Source organism: Natator depressus, chromosome 1 (genome assembly GCF_965152275.1).
Source record: "Natator depressus isolate rNatDep1 chromosome 1, rNatDep2.hap1, whole genome shotgun sequence".
NCBI classification, from domain to species: Eukaryota; Metazoa; Chordata; order Testudines; family Cheloniidae; genus Natator; species Natator depressus.
The window spans coordinates 68046269-68067413 of record NC_134234.1 but is presented as its reverse complement, the minus strand read 5'-3'; the positions used below and the strand labels follow the sequence as shown (position 1 = coordinate 68067413).

Sequence of the window (21145 nt, the reverse complement as noted above, 5' to 3'; positions counted from 1 at the left end):
CTTTCTTCCTTAATCTCCACAAGCACCTCTCAAATCAATCATCAGAAATGAAGATCCTTTTTAGCACTTTTTCTGAGGTGAATGTTTAACTTGTAAAATGCATCTGATGAACTGGGTATTCACCCACGAAAACTTATGCTCCAATATGTCTGTTAGTATATAAGGTGCCGCAAGACTATTTGCCGCTTTAACTTGTAACAGAAAACTAAAACGCTTTAAACATGCAAACAATAAGCAGCATTTTACAAGTCTTATTTGTATTTAATTCAAAATGCTTGTTGGTTATTCATTGCATTTATGCATTTGGGGGAGAGAGGAAAGGATTTTTAATTTTAAGCTAATGCAGCCATCTGGTGGTTAATATTGGTAATACAGATTTTAAGAACCATACAAAACATACAGAGAATAAAATATGTGTGTTAATACACACACATATGCAACGACACGGTGTGCCAATGATGATATTTGAATACCTGTGTCACACTTCACATCTCTTGTCTATCACAAAATATTTTATATGGACTCTGTGCTGTCTTTCAAGGTATTTTAACTGTGAGTAATTCTTAAGACTTAAATCTGCAAATCTCTGTGTCTGGGCACTCACATTAGTTATTTTACAAAAAAAGTCATTTCCCAAGGAAGATTAGATTTATTAGAAAAAAACAGTTGCTCACCTTTGTAACTATTTTTCTTCGAGATGTGTTGCTCATATCCATTCCAGTTAGGTGTGCGTGCGCCTCATGCATGGCCATTAGAGAATTTTTACCCTAGCAACACCCGGTGGGTCAGCTGTGGAGCCCCCTGGAGTGGCGCCATCATGTCACTCAATATATACCCCAGCTGACCCAGTGGCCCCTCAGTTCCTTAGAATCATAGAATATCAGGGTTGGAAGGGACCTCAGGAGGTCATCTAGTCCAACCCCCTGCTCAAAGCAGGACCAACCCCAACTTAATCATCCCAGCCAGGACTTTATCAAGCCTGACCTTAAAAACTTCAAAGGAAGGAGATTCCACCACCTCCCTAGGTAACGCATTCCAGTGCTTAACAACCCTCCTAGTGAAAAAGGTTTTCCTAATATCCAACCTAAACCTCCACCACTGCAACTTGAGACCATTACTCCTCATTCTGTCATCTGCTACCACTGAGAACAGTCTAGATCCAGCTACTCAGACAGAGGAGAAAGGGGGCGGGTTTGGAATGGATATGAGCAACACATCTCGAAGAACAACAGTTACAAAGGTGAGTAACCGATATTTCCTCTTCGAGTGCTTACTCATATCGATTCCAATTAGGTGACTCCCAAGTCTTACCTAGGTGGTGGGGTCGGAGTGAAGGAACGTGATTGTAGGACAGCTCTACCAAATGCCACATCGTCTCTGGCCTGCCAGACGATGGCATAGTGCAAAGCAATAGTGTCTACTGAGGACCAAGTTGCGGCTCTGCAGATCTCCTGGATCGGCACCTGGGCCAGAAAAGTCGCCCAGGAGGCCCGAGCTCTTGTGGAGTGAGCGGTGAGGGGCGGGGTTGGAACACTGGCCGGATCATAGCAAGCGTGGATGCAGGATGTGATCCATGAAGAGATCTGCTGAGAGGAGACCGGTAGGCCCTTCATCCGATCCACCACCACAATGAAGAGCTGGGTCATTTTCCTGAACGGCTTCGTACACCCGAAGTAGAAGGCAAGGGTACCAATCAACATCGAGGGAATGCAGACGCTGTTCTTGGCAACTGGCATGCGGTTTTGGATTTAAAAAAAACAGAAGAAAAATGTCCTGGCTGATATGCAAGGTCGATACCCCCTTTGGAAGAAAGGCTGGGTGAGGCCGTAGCTGCACCTTATCTTTACGGAAGATCATGTAGTGTGGTTCTGAGGTAAGGGCTCCGAGCTAGGAGAAATGCCTCGCCGATGTGATGGCAACAAGGAAAGCCGTTTTCCAGGGGAGGTATAAAAGAAAGCAGGTGGCCAGCGGTTTGAAAAGGGGTCCCATGAGTCTGGAGAGAACCGGGTTAAGGTCCCATGTGGGGACTGGCTGCCGAACCTGTGGGTAAAGACGGTCCGGGCCCTTGAGGAGCCTACCGACCATGGAATTGGCGAAGACAGATCAGCCATTCGCGCCTGGGTGAAAAGCCGAGATGGCCGCCAGGTGAACTCTGACAGATGATGTCGCCAGGCCCTGCTGTTTCAGACTCAGGAGATAGTCCAAAATGAGATGCATGGACGCCTGGAGGGGGGGCGTGCTGCGGTGAGTGCACCAGCACGAGAATCACTTCCACTGAGCCATATACATGGCCTGAGTGGAGGGCTGCCTGCTGCCCATCAGTACTTGCGTACTGAATCCAAACAGAGAAGTTCTGAATGGTTCAGCCATGCAGCATCCACGCCGTGAGGTGGAGAGATCGTAGGTCGGGATGACAGAGGCGGCCATGATCCTGAGTGATCAGGTGTGGAAGAAGGGGCAGTGGGACTGGAGCGTCCACAGAGATCTCCAACAGTGTAGTGTATCAATGTTGTCTGGGCCACGCCAGAGCTATCAGAATCACTCACGCCTTGTCCCTGCACACCTTGAACAAGACCCTGTGCACAAAGGGAAATGGGGGGGAAGACATAAAACAGTTGACTCATCCATGGGAGCAGGAAGGCATCTGTGAGAGAGCCTGGAGAGTGACCTCAGAGGGAGCAGAAAGCCGGGCATTTCCGATTGCTGCAGGAGGCAAACAGGTCGACCTGGGGAAACCCCCACCTTCGGAAGATGGGGTGGATGACAACCAGTCTAAGTGACCACTCGTGGGAATGGAAGGATCTGCTCAGGTCGTCCGCAAGCGTGTTCTGGACCCCGGGGAGAAAAGATGTCACTAGGTGAATGGCGTGGGCTATGCAGAACTCCCACAGTTGAATGGCCTCCTGACAGAGGGGGGAGGAATGGGCCCCCCCGACTTGTTGATGTAGAACATGGTTGTGGTATTGTCTGTGAGGACTGCCACACAACAACTGTGCAACCACTCCTGAAAGGCTTGACAAGCAAGACGTACCGCCATCAGCTCCCGCATGTTGATATGGAGGGAGAGTGCCGACGGTGACCATAGGCCCTGCGACTGAACATCCCCAAGGTGGGCGCCCCATCCCAGGGCTGATGCGTCTGTGATGAGGGACAAGGAGGGCTGAGGGTTGTGGAAGGGGACTCCTTTGCATACCACCCGGGGATCTAGTGGAGGGAGGCCAGGATCCGCTCTGGGACTGTGACCACCAAAATTCAGGCTGTCTCGATCTGGGCGATCGACTGATGCCAGCCAGGCTTGTAATGGCCGGAGCCGAAGTCTGGCGTGCCTGGTCACATACGTGCAGGAAGCCATGTGTCCTAGAAGACTCAAGCAAGTTCTTGCAGATGAGGTTGGGAAGCTCTGAAGGCTCCGGATGAGGCTCACTATAGCTTGGAAATGAGTATCCAGCAGGAGGACTCGAGCCTGCAGGGATGGACTGCCCCGCTGAATTCTATTCTCTGGGTCAGTTCTAGTGTTGACTTTGCCACGCTGAGGAGGAGGTCTAACCAACGAAACGTGTCCGTGACCAAACTAAGGTGGGACTGCACCTGTTCTCTGGTGCACCCCTGGATAAGCCAGTTGTCGAGGTAAAGGTATACCTGCACCTGTCATCGATGAAGGAAGGCAGCCATGACTGCCATACATTTGGTAAACACCCGGGGCATAGAGAGACCAAAGGGAAGGCTGTGAATGGATAGTGTTCGCGGTTGACCAGAAAGTAGAGGAAGCGTCTGTGAGCTGGATGGATCGCTATATAGAAATACGTATCCTTGTCGAGGGCAGCGTGCCAGACTCCAAGGAAGGTATAATGGTGACCAAGGAGACCATACAGAACTTCAACTTTATCATGAACTTGTTGAGTCCACGCAGGTCCAGAATGGGCCGAAGCCAACCCTTTGCCTTGGGAATAAGGAAGTATCACGAGTAAAACCCTCTGCCCCTTAGCTCTCTCGGAACCTCCTCGATCACCCCCATGGCGAGGAGCATCTGAACCTCCTGAATAAGGAGTTGCTTGTGAGAGGGGTCCCTGAAGAGCGACAGGGAAGGAGGGTGGTGGGGGGGGGGGGAAGAAAATTGGAGAGAGTATCCCCTCTCCACCATGCGGAGGACCCAGCGGTCCTTGTTTATGTGAGACCAAGCATAGTGGAAACGGGATAAATGATTCAAGAAAGGTGGGATAGGATCCTGAATGAGGTCTGGTACATCGTCCTCGGGCGTCCCTTCAAAAGGTTTGTTTTGAACCTGTTGAGGGCTTGGACGGGCCCTGGCCCTATCCAGACTGGTGGTTGGAGGGTTTCCTCCTACCATTACTCCCCCGTCTCCTATAAAATTCCTTCCTCGACCGAAGAGTGGGATAGGAGCACTGTGGAGGCTGCTGGGGGGGATTCTGCTGGGTAGCCGGTGTGTGCATGCCCAGGGACCTCATTATCGCCCTTGAATCCTTAAGGCTTTGTAGCCTTGAATTGGTCTTTTCTGAAAACAAGCCCTCTCCATCAAAGGGGAGGTCCTGAAATGTTTGCTGAAGTTCCGGTGGCAAGCCGGAAGCTTGCAGCCAAAAGATGCGCCTCATCGCAATCTTTGAGGATAAAGTATTTGCGGCAGAGTCCACGGCGTCCAGAGAGGCCTGCAATGAGGTCCGTGTCACTGTTTTGCCCTCTTCCACTAAAGCCCCAAACTCCTCTCTGGACTCCAGAGGTACTAACTGCTTGAACTTCAGCAGGGAGTTCCAAGAGTTAAAACTGTAGCGGCTCAGGAGCACCCACTGGTTAGCAATCCTGAGCTGAAGTCCCCCCAAGGAATAAACCTTGCACCCAAATAAATCAAGGCGCTTGGCCTCCTTTGACTTGGGTGCCAGGGCTTCCTGGCCATGCCATTCTTTTTCGTTCACTGAGACCACCACAGGTGAACAGGGCTGTGGGTGAGTAAATAGATAGTCATACCCATTAGTGGGGACAAAGTATTTCCGCTCCACTCCCTTAGCAATTGGGGGAATGTTTGCGGGTGTTTGCCAGATTGTTCTGGCAGTGGTTTGGATGGTTTGAATAAGGGGTAGGGCCACCCTTGATGGAGCTTCGATAGACAAAAGATCGACCACAGGGTCCTCCACCTCTATCACCTCTTCCGCCTGTAGGTTCATATTCCGTGCCACCCTGAGCACGAGGTCCTGGTGGGTGCGGAGGTCTATCGGAGGGGGACCCAATACTGCAGTACCCACCACCGCCTCGTTGGGAGGGGAGGAGGAGGAGGCCACAGGAGGAAGAGGGTCCTCCGGGGCCTCTTGCAGAGCCCAGTTGCCCTGTGCAGCGATTCAGTGCGCGGACCAGGAACCGGAGTTGGAGGGGGACCTGAAGCAGGGAGAGAAGCCATCACTGTCTCCATGCCTACAGGGGCGGGTCGGCTGGCAGTAGCCTCCGGCACTCGCGGCTCAGACAGGGCTGATTGAGAAGCCCCAGACGGAGCACCCTGGGCCTGGTGGTACACCCGGGGCATCCAGAATGGCCGCTGAGTAGACTCTTGAGCGGGACCTTGCTCCTGTGCCTGCCAATGTCCAGCCCCTGAGTCCAGGTGGCTGTGGTCCAAAGGGCAGTGTTCCAAAAAAAAGCAACCCCGCCTCCAATCCTGAAGGACGAGAGGCGGAACGTGATGGCTATGGTGGTGCTGAGTGGCTCTGCCCCGAGTCACGTCGACGAGGCAATGGAGAGCTGTGCCTCAATGCTGGGGAGTGGTGCCTGGACTGGTACCGGGATCTGGACCTGGGCCAAGATGATGACTGGCGTCGAGTGCGGCGTTGTGACAGATTTCTGTTAACAATCTACCTGAGGCGTCAGGTGATCAGGCTGAGGCCGCAGGATTGTTAGGGGAGGAGATGACGGAGCACACCAAGTAACTGAGTTTTAAAGCTTTATTGGAAAATAATAAAACAGCAGAGAGTGCTGGCGGTTTCCCACATCACCCAGAGGAAGGAAGAAAGCGTTAGTGGCCCAAGCCCTAACCCACTTTCATACTCACACCCACACTACCCGAGGTTGGCCAAGCCTGGGTGTAACATAAGAAAAAGAGGGGGAAGGGTGGACAGGAGTTCTTGTCCCATGCACGGGTCGTCCAGGGTCCGCTGTTGATCTCCAACTTGCTTCAGCTCTCGGGAAGGCTTTAAGCCCTGGGTTCTTCTGGGGGCGTTTCGTCCAGTGACCTTTGTCCCCTGTGCTCTCTGTACCAGTCCCAACAGGCCTTCCGAGGATTCCTTGGCTTCCCCGAAACACATCGGCTTCAGGGTCGCAAGACTGTTATGTTCCCATTCGCTGACCTTCGCATTCTCACTAGTTTTGCACCCCCCCTTTCAGGTCTGTCTGGTTCAGTTCTCCTTTCCCACAGGCTTTTGACTGTTTAGCAGCAGGGAGCTTGTTTGTGTGTCCATTGGCCTTGAGAGGCAGTTTCGCCTCTTATCTTTGAGGCTAGCTGAATCGTCGAATTAACTCATTCCTTTTTCCCTTCCTCCCGCTTCGGCCTCTCGCCACCTGCAAAGGAATCTTTTGCTCCACACTCACACCTTTAACCCTTCCCAAGATCCTTTCCAATACACACAAAAGCATTAGCAATATATGATGCTGCTGTTTACTTAGGGGACCCCTGGGGTGGGGGGGCAGCTATACTGTGATACCATTGGGTCCGGGATCTGGTCCTCGACGGCAACCGGAGCAGTCCCAAGACCGGTGCCGGGTGTGGGAGTGGTAACGCGAGTACGACCGGTGTCACGACAGAGAGCAGTGCCGGGACTGCAAGCGGCACCAAGAATAGGATCGGTGCCGTGGCTCGACCGACGGTGCCAGCGGCTGGATGACTGCCACCTTGCCCCAGGACGGTGCCACACATACAGGTGCCAGTTCCTTGGTCTGAGGCTGAGGGGATGCCAATACTGTCAAGGCAATAAGATCCCTTGCAGCCGCAAAGGTATCTGGGGTAGACGGCAACTGGACCTCAACCACGCTGCAAGTTGGGGAATCCAGAGTCACCGGACTCAAGGGCTCCGCCCTCAGGCCAGAGTCAACGGTGCTGAAGCCACAGGTTGTGCCCCTAGGCGCTCTGCTGCAGGATGTCTCCCCGCTGGCGGTTCTAGGGAGGCTGGTCTTTGCTGAGGTGGGCCAGCCGTTTCCGGTGCCTCTTCTGGCCAGGAGAGTGGAAGTGGTGCCGGGCAACGTCAGTGCCGCAAGTCTCTGTCAGAGTCCAACCGTGGTTCCGTTCCTACCGCTGCCGCTGGGGCACTGCGCACCAAAGCGCTCGGTGCCAGATCTTGGCTTGCCGCAGAAGGCCGAGGGCTACGAACTGCCTCAATGATGAGCTGTCTTAAACCAAAGTCACGCTCCTTCTTAGTCCAGGGACGAAAGTCTTTACAGATCCTGCTCTTCTCAGCTTGATGAGACTCCCCCAGACACTTCAGGCAAGAGTCATGGGGGTCGCCCATTGGCTTAGAGTAGAAACCACAGGGCTTAAAACCCGGAGCCTTGGGCATGAGCCCAAGAGAAAGATGGGAAGGAAGGAAACCCCTCCAACCCCACTAACAACTATAACTATTAAACACTATAACTACAACTATTAACTATGAACTATTAACAAGAGTATGAGGAATATGCTAGGGAGAGTGGAGAGCAGCAAAGCCCAACTCCACAGTTCCAATGACCGTCACGGGTGGTAAGAAGGAACTGAGGGGGTGCTGGGTCGGCTGGGGTCTATATCGAGCACCATGAAGGCGCCACTCCAGGGGGCTCCACAGCCGACCCACCGGGTGTTGCTAGGGTAAAAATTCTCTGACAGCCGTGCCCGCACATCTAATTGGAATCTATATGAGCAAGCACTCGAAGAACGATGCATTTATTCAATATGCAGACAGTTACAGCTGATCTGAAAATACTTTCCAAAATAATCTAGAAACTTTTAATCATGTGTTATATTCAAAGAGTAAAGTAAAAGTGGCAGTCCACCCATAAAAAACTTGAAATGTACTTTCTAATTTTTTTCTCAAGTTCCTCTCAGTGACAAATGACTGGTTATGGCTTGGAGAGAATCCCAAGCAGCAAGTATTGTTGAATCACAACAACCAGGCTTATTTATATAACGTCCCATTTTCACAAGATCTCATGTGCTTTTGTGGTGTTGGAATAATTTATGGTACATCCCATAGAAGTAATAAATACTAAAAAGTTTGAAGAGGTTGTCAGATCTGCTGCATATCAGGTGATTTTAATTACTCAAATATTGCTCAGTTTAGAAAATAAACTTACTGATATGGTACCTGTTGATCTGGACCTGTGACTGAGAACCAAAGAGATATCCAGACAAAAAGTTCTCCTCACCATTCATTATCTCATTACCTCAGAGGCTGAAGGATAATTTACCTCTCTTTGGAATAGACTATAGGGAACTACATCTCAGCTCGAACATGATTTAAATAAAATAAAGTTTGCTACAAAAACTGAAAGGAGTTGTTCATAATCAAAACTGAACAAAAAAAAATCCACAGATTTCAGACTTCCTAGCCTCACCTAAGGAAGTGCAACTCTCTCAAGTTAAAGAAATTCTAACGGTCACATCTTCATCAATGTGTGTCCATTTTTCAGACCTTTCTCCTCTTATCCAATATATCAGAGCTCGAGTCCCAGGTGTTAGTGATGTTCTGTCTGTGTAAGGAACACCTCCCTCCCTCTCTCTGACATCTTCCCTCTTCTTTCTCTCTCATGTTATACCCTTGAGCAGCAAGGAGACCAATCAGCAGGAGTGGTTTTGGTCCCAGCTGACTAAGAACTAATCTGGAAAACGAGTCCTCTGGATCAAAGCTTCTCATCATAAAGGCTGCACAGGCAGAGTACCGTTTCAGGGAAAGCTTTTTTCCTAGGAATTATATACAAGCATGCTAGGCTGTACATATTACCACATGAAATGCAGTAGTTACTACCTGATTACTTCTCTTTATTTGCCATGAATCCAGCTACTCTAAAACCTAAGCTAAAACTGCCTACTTTTTAAAAACTATATTAAACACTAAAGCTAAATATTTAAAACGATCAAAACAAAGATGATGGCTCAAATACCATTCACACTCATGGAAAGAACTGATGTTAGGTGGACGGGACCTTTAATAAATATGGTTTGGAACATTTGGTTCTACAGTCAATGTGCATGTGTTCCTCAATTATTAAATTGTTTTAAATGATTAAGAACATAAGAACAGCCATACTGGGTCAGACCAAAGGTCCCTCTAGCCCAGTATCCTGTCTTCCAACAGTGGCCAATGCCAGGTGCCCCAGAGGAAATGAACAGAACATGTAATCATCAAGTGATCCATTCCCTGTTTCCCATTCCAGGATTGCAAACCACAGCGTGCAACTCCTACACTGCTCATCTGCAGAAGCAATTTCAGAAGGGAGAGTAATATTTTTTTGGTCTCCCTTAGTGGTCATATAATTGGGCCACAATGTTCTTTCCACAAAAACAAATGGATTTGCTTTTATTAACTGATTCTGCTGATGAAGCAGTCAAAATTCTAGGAATAAGTTTTGTTCAAGATCATATAGTTTATCTATAACCTTCTGTGTACTTTGACTCTGTCTTTTTAGGAGAGAAGTTATGGAGTGGTTAGAGTTTCTGGTCCTCCACTGTTACCAGACAGGATCAGGGTGTGTTGTAGGGGGAGCTTAATAATGAGAGGGCCTTCTCTAGTTACTGCTTAGGCCAGGGCATGGCTCTTTCCGTTTATGCCAACCGTCCTATATTATAAGGGACATACCTTATTTAAATAACAAGTGGCCTCTCTCATACTAAATCAGTATATGACACCTTTTATCCTGTATTTCAAGTAGGGTGTCATGCTGCCAGAGTGGTACAAGCATTGCTCCTGCACCTGGATTCCAGGACAGAACAGCACTCCAGCACTTCACTTTGCAAAGTGCTGCTGGTTGGCAACTTGACCAGGTGCACATTTTTGCACTGTCACTCAAATTTGGCCCTGCCACCCATCTGACATGTGAAGGGGTTGTTGGACCAAATTTCTGGACCCTTGCTGAAAGTTGTCCCTCCCACTGAAATTTGAAATGGTGTCCCCTGTTAGTTGCACCCAAGCCTCCCAGAGGTGCACAGCACTGCAGTAGGCAAACACTACAACTTCAGCCTCCGACAACTCCAGGCACCTGTGCAGAACCTGAACAGAAGTCTCAGCAGCTGCCCAGCGCCTGAGGACCTTGGTTCTGCGCAACACCCAGAGCGGAAGACAGAGAACTCCTAGAAAGAGCAAGGGAGAAGGGACTCAACCTCAGAGGCTCAAGTCAAGACGAGGAACATCTGAGGTCTGTCCCATATTTCTGAAATACAGTGTTGGCAGCTGTAGCTCACAGTGAGATAATTCTCAGAACCAAATTATGTTGAAGTGCCTTCCACTTTGTGTTTTTTAAAAAGGAATAAGGTCAGCGGGTCTCAAATTTCATTGCACTGCAACCCCCTTCTGATAACAAAAATTACGACATGACCCCAGGAGGGGGGACCAAAGCCTGAGCCTGCCAGAGCCCTGCCACCCTGGGGGGAAGGGACAAAGCCCAAGCCCCGCCGCCCATGGCAGGGGGGCCCAAAGTCAAAGCCTGAGCCCACTGCCCCAGGTGAGGGGGCCAAAGCTGAACCCCAAGAGCTTCAGCCCCAGGCCGGGGGCCTGTTACCTTGGGCTTCAGCTTTGGCCCTGGGCGGTGGGGCTTGGGCTTCAGCTTCAGCCCCAGGCCCCAGCACATCTAACACCAGCTTTGGTGACCCCATTAAAACTGTGTCACAACCCACAGTTTGAGAACTACTGGGTTAGCTGATTTGTGCTCCCTCTACTGGGGGTCTTCAGCAATAGAACAAAAACACAGTACATTTCTAGGCATTATGGTTATTTTTTCTTTTTAATTCTTACAACAGAGGTAGGTAAGAAAAATCTAGAATAGTCAAGCTGATATTTAGAATCCAAAAGATAATTCTCACTAGATAAGTCTTAAATTGGATATTAAAATTAACTAACAAAGATATACCTATTGCAATTGATGCGCCTGAGTCTCCTGATGCTCAGGCTATGTCTACCCTAGACAGCTTACGGCGGCACAGCTGAACTGATACAGCTGCCCCGCTTTAAGATCTCTTGTGTAGCCTTTCTATGCTGACAGGAGAGAGTTCTTCCATCGACATAATTAAGCCACCTCCAACAAGCAGCAGTAGCTATGTCAGCGGGAGAAGCTCTCCCACCAACATAGCGCTGCTCACACTACCACTTATGCCAGCTAAACTTATGTCGTTCAGGGGTTTTTCACACCCCTAAGCAACATGTTTTGCTGACATAAGTGTTAGTGTACACATGGCCTCAGTGACAACTAGGAATACATCAGTTCTGGACTCAGAGGTCACACATTACCCCAACATGATCTGATTTTTAGATTAACCTCTTATATTGCCCCCAGATTTCTATGCTCAGTTTGCAAGCAGTGAAGTGAGATTTACTAGACTCTTCCTCTTTGAAAACCTATGTGCTCCTCTCCGAGCAGATCAACTCAGCATAGCATGACAGAAGAACATATTAATAGGAAAAGATGAATAAACAAACCAAAAAAAGCAAAAAGAACAGGAGAGAAAAAAATGAAAGCAAAACAACAGGTTGATAAAAATAATTAAGAGAGTTTATTAACCTCTTAAATGCTCTGTGAATGTTCGACGTACATTAGACAAATTATCTGCCATACAAACCCTATTGGATATATATCAATATCATTATGTACCAAGTTTTGCACACAGGGCAATAAATGCCTCAAAGTGTGAATCACATCCCTCAAATACACATAACGTAGCAATATACATTAGATTATGCCTGAGGGATAACAACAGATTTATAAAAGAGCTTTGAAATTTAAACTAAGGGTGATGAACTATTTTTTCACCTCCCCAAGCAGAAGCTTTAAAGCACAGTTCAATGGTTTTCTGCATGCAATCCTGCAATGTACAGCTGTATTTCTTGTCAATTTCTTCCTGTAACAGCCGGCCATTACTATCTCTGTTACTTCTAATGCACCTATCACCATGACATCCAAAGGCAGAGCCCTTTTTGAAACAGAGTCTTAGGAAAACGCATGACAGAGTTGCATTCTCTAATCTGTACTGAGATGGCATTAAAAACAGAATTGAGAGGTGACCAGAACAACTACATTAATAACTAAGTTTTCAGTATGCAAATATATTTCTGAGAGAGAATGCCCTTCACATTTTGAACTAATAAGGTCATGGTAACAAATATTTCAGCAAGCATTTTCTTTGAGGGTAAAGCCCTGAAGTAGATGATAAGTACAATTATCTGGTCTATTCTAGTGATCAGTGAAAACTAACGAACAGCTACCCTTCAAGTAATCCATAAGAGTGTAATAAGAGGTCAGAAAATTATAACACTTAAATCGTTTTAGAAATTAAATCAGTTCTCAAAGCTGTGTGTTTGCAAGGGTCTGATGGATATCACATGAGAAAAAAAACAAAAACCCAGCGATACTTCAACACTGATCTGAGGTGCAACCATTGTGATAAAGTTCCTGCTCTACCTTGGTGGATCTTGCACTTATTGGCTGATTTGCTCGCCTTGGAGCTTCACGGCAGCCCTCAGCTTGGCCGTTTTTCTGAACCCACAGTCCAGGTCAACTCCTCCTGTGTCTGACCAGGAGTTGGGAGGTTTGGGGGGAACCCGGGCCCAACCCAACTCCAGGTTCCAGCCCAGGGCCCTGTGGAATGCAGCTGTCTAGAGTGCCTCCTGGAACAGCTGTGCGACAGCTACAACTCCCTGGGCTACTTCCCCATGGCCTTCTCCCAACCCCTTCTTTATTCTCACCATAGGACCTTCCTCCTGGTGTCTGATAATGCTTGTACTCCTCAGTCCTCCAACAGTCCACATTCTCACTCTCAGCTCCTAGCGCCTCTTGCTCCCAGCTCCTTAAACGTGCACCACAAACTCAAGTGAGCTCCTGTTTAAAACCCAGGTGCCCTGATTAGCCTGCCTTAATTGATTCTAGCAGCTTCTTGATTGGCTGCAGGTGTTCTCATCAGCCTGTCTTAATTGTCTCCAGAAGGTTTCTGATTGTTCTGGAACATTCCCTGTTACCTTACCCAGGGAAAAGGGACCTACTTAGCCTGGGGTTAATATATCTGCCTTCTATTACTCTCCTATAGCCATCTGGCCCGACCCTGTCACACTAGGTTGAGGTAGAAGAAGCCTGAAGTATTTTTTATTCCTTTTCACTCTAATTTCTCAATGTGACAAAAGCTATCAACTCATCAACTGGATATAATTTTTTTTTCTTTTTGAAAAAACTCAGAAAGCAGATATGGAAATAGATAGATAAAAAAAATCTAATGAAAAACAAAATGAGAAGAGATCACTCGTGTGATGTGAAATGGAAGCCTCAAACTTAGACAGAATATTATTTAGAAGCTTCAATGGCTAAAAAAATCCATCTACCAGCTACACATGATAAAACACCAACTTGAAAGTTGCTAGAAATATTTACAAAAACATAGATTTGATGGGTTAAATAAGAACTGAAACCCTTTTTTAGAGAAAGCTTGTTTATTTAAATAGTTAAGAGCTACATGCACACAAAGCAAAGTTTGGTTCAAAACTCAAATCTACTCTGCAATACAAAATGTCTCAAATCAGCTTTTTATAGTTTATTATCAGTTTCTTCTTCACTAATGCTTGCACTACATTTGTCTGGGTTTCAGACAGATAGCACAGCACCAGTGGATGATCAACTCCATACAACAGGTAGCCACTTCTCCACTCTGCAACCTTACTGAAAACAAACCTGTTTTTACTTAGCTCAGCAACTAAGTGCCAATGAAAAATGTTTCCACAAACCTTCCCATCAGCAACAGTCAGTCAAAATGTAGAAATCAAAAATAACTATTTGCACTGAAAACTACCACCACTTATAAACAAAAACAGGGGAGTTAAATTAAGTATGAGGACTAAGCACACAGAAACCCAAGTTGTATAAATGAATCAGATTTCCATTTATTTAATTGACTGAAGAGCCTGTGCTAAAACACAGACAGAAGTGGCTTACACTTTTCAAAATTTCCAAAACTTGTGAACGAAATATATGTATGCACTGAAAACAACAAACATACATACCATGCAGATATTTAGATATTTATGAAGTAACGTGAGCCAGAATATGCAAATTGGATGAAACATATAGCTATTATCAAGAAGTCAAAATGAATAGAGGAAGATAAATTATTAACTCATTCTTGGGTACCTTTTCCACCTTTCCACCATTGATGTCACTGGGGAGGAATTTCTTGCCAATAGTTCTTAAATCTGTCTGAAATCAAAATAGAGGATAACAAAATTTCAGTTTAAATATATTATCCCAAATATGCTTTGTTAAATACAGTAGCAGAAACAGCCTACATTTTCCAGTATTACACACAATACTTTTAGTTTGCACATTATGTGTTACATATACCAGTAAGTATACATTTGAATAAGAAAAGAAGTTCTTTTTCTTAGAACAGGGTGGGAAAACCTTTTGGGTTGAGGGCCACGTGGGAGTTCCAAAACTGTATGGAGGGACGGGTAGCGAAGGCTGTGCCTCCCCAAACAGCCTGGCCCCCACCCCCTATCTGCCCCCTCCCACTTCCCACCCCCTGACTGCCCCCCTCAGAACCCATGACCCATCCAACCCCCCCTGCTCCTTGTCCCAACTTCCCCCCTGGTACCCCCCGCCCCAACCACTATCCAACCCCTCCAGCTCCCAGTCCCCTGATTGCCCCGATCCTATCCAAACTCCTGCCCCCTGACAGGCCCCCCAGGACTCCCACACCTATCCAACCGCCCCCTGCTCCCTGTCCCGACTGCCCCCTGGGACCTCCTGCCCCTTATCCAACCCCCCCGCTCCCAGCCCCCTTACTATGCCACTCAGAGCACCAGGACTGGTAGCCACACCACCCGGCCGGAGCCAGCCATGCCGCCGCACAGTCTAGAGCATTGGGGCAGGCCGGCAGCCACTCTGCCCAGCAGGAGCTCGCAGCCCCGTCGCCCAGAGCGCTGGCGGCATGGCGAGCTGAGGCTGGGGGGAGAGGGCACAGCAGGGGGCCGGGGGCTAGCCTCCCCAGCCAGGAGCTGAAGGGCCGGGAAGAACGGTCCCACGGGCCAGATGTGGCCCGTGGACTGTAGTTTGCCCACCTCTGTTCTAGAAGAATAATTACTACACACAGAGAGTTATGAAGATGGTTATTTTAAATGCATACTCATTCTTATGAACTCATTATTCTAGACTGCTTTTCAAAAATTTAAGTTAAAGTGTTTATGTTGCATATTTTTCTCAAGTATTAAGCAACACTAATCATTAAAACATTAATAGAAGTCATTTAGATATTTAACATATGTTTCTTTCTTCCTCTCTTCACACTTTAAAAAAAACAAAACAATTTCCAGCTAGATGTCTTTCAAATCACTCAAAATTTGTGGATGATTTTCACAGTTATATCCAGACAGAGTTTACATCACGGTTACACTAAGGAATTAAATACTTTTGAGTTTAATTAACTGTTTATTTTGGGATTGCGCCAAGTAGCAAATCAGTATTATCCCATTCAGCAGACGTATGACAGGGACATCAAAAATTAGAGAAAAAGCATTCATATGACCAAGGAAGCAATTGGACCACAAGCACTCACAACACGGGATAGAAACACAATTTAGATAAGCATTTTAGTTACTCTGGGTTTGGATAACAGGATGGTACTCCATGTCTAAAATCTGTACCACACAAAATTTAGTGGAACTTAATCCAAATCTTACTAAGCTTCTTGTATGACTCGTTACTGCAGCTACATATGTTACAAGAAAAAACAGCAGCACAGCCTAGACTGGCATCTAAGGGTTTATCTACACAGGGACTTAGCGTCCAGCAAGCCAGGGTGAATGCACGGCATAGTAGCCTGCCCCGCACAAAGTCACCGCATGGGACTCTGCTATAGTGCATTAAAAATTCTGTCATGCACTTTGACATACTGCTTTTTGACACTTTTTGCATGTGGTAGCAAGGTCCACAGAGTGACTTAGTATGCAGCAAGCTACCCTAGCTTGCCATGCACTAAGTCCCAATGTAGACAAGGCTCTATATTTTTTCTACATTTCAATGTCTGAAATAAGTCTGTTGCCTTTAAAAAAAAGAAGTTATGAATAATGTAAATTTCTCTGTTGAACACAAAGCACTTTCTTATTTTATTAATGCTGTCTTACAGATTTTGAAAATGGCCTGTCATATATTCATACAAACCTTATTCATCCAGACATGTAGAATCGAATTGCTACTGTCACTTGGATATTTATTTGCCCTGGTATCAGTGGGCTATTATCTTATATGGGCTATCATCCTAATTCAGAACTGACAATTACTGGTTTTTAGCAGCTAAAATGAATTAAATCCAATGTTTTGTGCTTTTACTTTTACACATATGTAGTATTGAAACTATTCACACTTTATAGAATGGAAGCTGCTCACTGGTTTTACTCTAAATATCTATAAAAAAAAATGTCCAAACCACTTTCTGCCCCTTTTCTGCAGTGTAAAAAGAGTCAAATACAAGGTAAATGAGAAAAAATATTTGCTTTTGCACTTTCATACATTTTGTTGGACATGAGCCTTTCCTAATTTTAATATGCACATAAGACACATAAGTTTTAAAGTTCAACTTGTACTAAAATTCTTAAAATTAAATTTAAAAATATTTTATAGATTTTTAAAAAACCCTAACGTAACACATTTTGACTTACTGTATTCATTTCCCCAAGCTCCTTAAATGTAATAATATAATTAGGAATAACAGCCATAAAGTATTGAAATTAAAGAGAAATTCATGTTCAATGTACTTGAAACAATATTTTGTTTTGGGTTTGGCGGGGGGTTGGGTCTCCCATTTCACCAGATGGCAAAAAGTAATCAACAAACTTTTTTTACAAGAATGCTCTGTGATCTACTGTATTTCTGACACTGGCTAAACTGTATTTTATAAATTATATAAATGTGTTTTGCTGCCAATGTCATGGATGGGAAGGGGAGGAGTCAAGAGACAGAAAAATATCTCAACTGATGTACAAGTTTCGTGAAGCTGATTGAAATTACAAGAGTTCTAACAACCATCTTCTATAAGTATCAACCTTTTGATTCTCAAATTTTTATTAGTAGAGGGATTCCTCTACCTGAACATTCTTGCATTTTGATTTATGTTTTTAGTTCAGCAAGTGATGGACAGTGAGCTTGCATGTGTGTGGTTTTGAAAACAGCACCTGTACGATGGTTTCTCAAAAATCTAAAACAGCATAAGGTTAAATAACCTCATTTGTCTGAAATATCTCACACATTTATATTTTGTAGGTTGGAAGATGTGTGTTTAAATCTTGAAAAAATGTTATTTTCACCTAAATTTGTGTTTGCCAGTTTCGTGTAACAACCTGTGTCATCCTGGATTGTACTGGAAAAACTTTTATAATGATATGTTTGGAAGGAGGGGGAGATCAGTTATTATTAAACTATCACTAGCAATTTAGACAAACTACCTTTAGCTGACATCAAAGTTGTAGTTTAAATATTAATTTCACCTCTGCAGTTATTTAACCCTCCCAGCATCAGCCAGTTGGTTTGAATATAAAAATATAAATTGGCACTGAAACTGGTAATGTTAATTATTCTTGGGTGAGCACCAAACAAGATCCACTTCCTTCCCAGATTAAAGTTTATAAATAATGATTGGTTTATTTTAGATTCATGTGATGATTTGATATTAATCCATTTTATTTTAATTTGATGATGTTTTCTTTTATGTTTTTATATAGTTTGATAAAATTATATAACACTAGAAAAACTTAAATAACTTATACATAAGTTGGTCGAGATGGTTATTCTCCAGACTTCAGAATCGTAACGACTCAGTGGTAGATAACAGATTTTTCACCTTCTTTAATCATCGCACAGAATTTAAGTGATCTGCAGGGAACAGACGTCATTTGGCAATGACTTCTCATTTTCAAAAGCTAAATCACATTAAGAGTTAGCTAAATAGGTATTTCATATTTCCCTAATATTCCTGATCATGGAAGCAGTTGCTATAGCTGTCACAGAGACATTATGCCATCCCAGCAATGACAGGATGGGTATCCCATATAACACTCTTGTAAGACATTGTGCAGACAATGAAAACATTTGAAAACCTTATCTAGCATATTTATTCTTACTCAATGTTTAGAAAAAGAGCTAGTTCCTTCTTAGCTTAACCCGGTTTTCATTAAAAATCCCAAATAAGTCCTTACACTCCTAACACTACATTCTTTCCTCAAGACTACACTGCTATTCAAAACATACAACTTGGCCAGGTGACAACCTTGGATATGATGAGGAGGTTAATTACCTGTAACTGAAGGTTCTTTGAGATGTGTGGTCCCTATTTGTATTCCTATCATGGGTGTGCATGTGCCAGAGCTGGAAGGTTTTCACAGCAGTGTCCGTTGATCCTCAAGTGTCATGTCTCCCCTCATGCTCCGGGTCAAGGTTATAATATTCCATGTGGGTCAACGCCTCTCCAGTGACGCTCTTACCGCTGAGATTGATAGTCCCCAGCAGAGAGGATGGAGGGTGGGTACTGGAATACAAATAGGGACCACACATCTCAAGGAACCTCCAGTTACAGGTATCTAATCTCCTGTTCTTCGAGTGATGGTCTCTATGCTATTGTAATTGTGGGTGAGTAGCGAGCAGTAATCAGCATGGAGGTCCATGCGACAATACAGGAGGAAATGTCATCTGTAGTACAGTGCGGCCCATGGCAGCAATTGCAGCTGCCCCTTCGGCGATGGCATAGTAGAAGGTGAAGGTGTGAATGGAGCATCATGTCGCTACTGGACAGATATCTTGCCATGAGACATCTGTTAAGTATGCTGTTGTGGTACCTTGTGCTAGCATACAGTGCGCTATAACTGTATGCAGCAGCTGTATGCTGAAGTGCGCGTACCATGTCCGGATGCACCCATTTCCGTTGTTGAGGAGAGGCACGGTCCTCTGGAGATAAGGCGGCTAGGACATGACGGACGTTGCAAAAGCGAAGAGTCCGGTACACATTGGAGGCATGTGCTTTGGGACAGAAGACAGGGAGGTGAATGGACTGATTGAGATGGAACTCTGACACCACCTTTGGGAGGAACTTAGGGTGCAGCCTTAGCAAGACATTGTCTTTGTAAAACACGGTAGGAGGGACCAGCCATCATGGCCGCCAGCTCACTGACCCATCTAATGGAGGTAATGGCTACCAAGAACAGTACCTTCATAGAAGAGATGGAACAGAGAGCACATTACCATCGGTTTGAAGGGCGGCTTCGTGAGAGGAGATAAGGACAAGATTAAAGTCCCACGGGCTTGTGGACTTGAATATCGGGGAAAAGGTGTTGGGAAGACTTCTCATGAAATGGTGGTAGGGTGAGGAAACACTGAGGCACTATCCATCGCATGGAAGAAGGCACTAAGTGCTGCTAGGTGGACCCAGATAGAGCTGAAGGTGAAGCCTGCCATTTTGAACTCGAGGAGGTAAGCAAGGATGATGTATATAGAAATTTCACTGGTGATGGTGGTGAGCCAAGCACTGAAATATTTCCATTTAACTTGGTAGCAGGCCCTCCTGCTTTGAGAAAGGATGTGGTACCCTGGGGTAGAGCATGCTTTGTCTATCCTCGAGCTCCATCCAAAAATCAGGCCATGAGGTGAAATAGGTGTGGACTGCGATGATAGACTCATCCCCGATGTTGCGTGAGGAGGTCTGGGAGTGTTCTGAGGCAGAGAGGTGCCTGGGTGGAGAGTCTGAGGTGGTACAGGAATAAAAACTGATGTGGCCAATACAGGGCTATGACTATTATGGCAGCCCGGTCTTATCAAATCTTGCAAAGGACTTGTGGTAGGAGGCATAGTGGAGGTGCCCCAGGGCTCCCCTGGGCAATAAAGAGGCAACCTGCCGTTCTCATGACTGGGAAAAAGGTGGAAGGAAACAAAAAATCTGCCTCCCTACCTGGGATAAAATAATGCTGTTCTGCTCGTTTTGATGTGGGAGTAAAAGCAGCCAGGGAGAGCCACACCGCTGTACAGGCTGGAGTATGGCATCATTAATGGGAGTGCCACCCTTGAGGGTCCCTGAGACTGGAGGATGTCAAGGAAATGGTGCTGCTAGTATTGAACCTCCTCCAGTAGGATGCCCAGATCCACTGCCACCCTTTGTAACAGGTCCTGATACTGCCTATTGTCACCATGGAGAGACATGGAGGCAGGAATGAGAGCTTTGTCCAAAGAGGAGCAAATGGCTGTAGGGACCGCAGAACCGGCAGCACGGGCCCAACCTCCACCTTCTCCTCAGACCCTGATTGTATTGGTAGAGGAGCCAGGGTAGACTGGTAGGAGACCTGAGAGGGCATATACCAAGGGTCGTATTGGTCCCAGGGTGGCCAGTGTAGCCAAAGAGTATGGGCCCTGGGGTCAGGTATTGGTACTGCATCGCCAAGCAGGAAGATAAGGCGGGTGGAAGCAAGAGTCAGTGCTGCACCTGGATACAGGGGAGAAGGTTGGCTCTTGTTCCAAAAATCCCTCGGAGTCCGAAGATGCCTCCGGTAGCAGGGGAGCCAGTGGTGCAGGGGAACCACAGTGCAGTGTTGGCATGGCCCTCAGGCAGTACTGGCTCGTCTACTGGAGTGGGGACTGCAAGGGTGAGTGACAGGCCAGAGAGCAGCAGCAAAGATGGGTAGAGCAGCCCCAGTTCTTCCATGGCTCCAGATCGCCCAGGGACCTGGGGAGCGTCCTTGGAGGCAGCTGAAGATGCAGGGAGAGCCCATGGAGCCAGCTGCAGCGAAGGTTGCAGAAGCAGCAGCAGAACAGGTGATGTGTGAACAGGAAACGGCACAGATTGGGCAGGGACTGGGGCCACCAATCAGTGCTGTCAGACCCGTTTTCCTCTTCGACTTACCCTAAAGGAAGGGAAGTTTGGGCACCAGTGCAACAGTGCCGGCATGCAACATCACAC

The 21145-nt window shown here is 46.3% G+C and overlaps 1 protein-coding gene across 1 annotated transcript in view; it reads right to left on the bottom strand.

Moving 5' to 3' along the window:
* Positions 1–21145, bottom strand: part of TDRD3 (tudor domain containing 3) — a 302953-nt gene that overhangs the window by 178948 nt on the left and 102860 nt on the right. The window contains exon 3 of the mRNA XM_074961727.1: positions 14344–14409. Coding sequence (XP_074817828.1) covers positions 14344–14409 — 66 coding nt within the window. The remainder of the gene's footprint in view (positions 1–14343; positions 14410–21145) is intronic.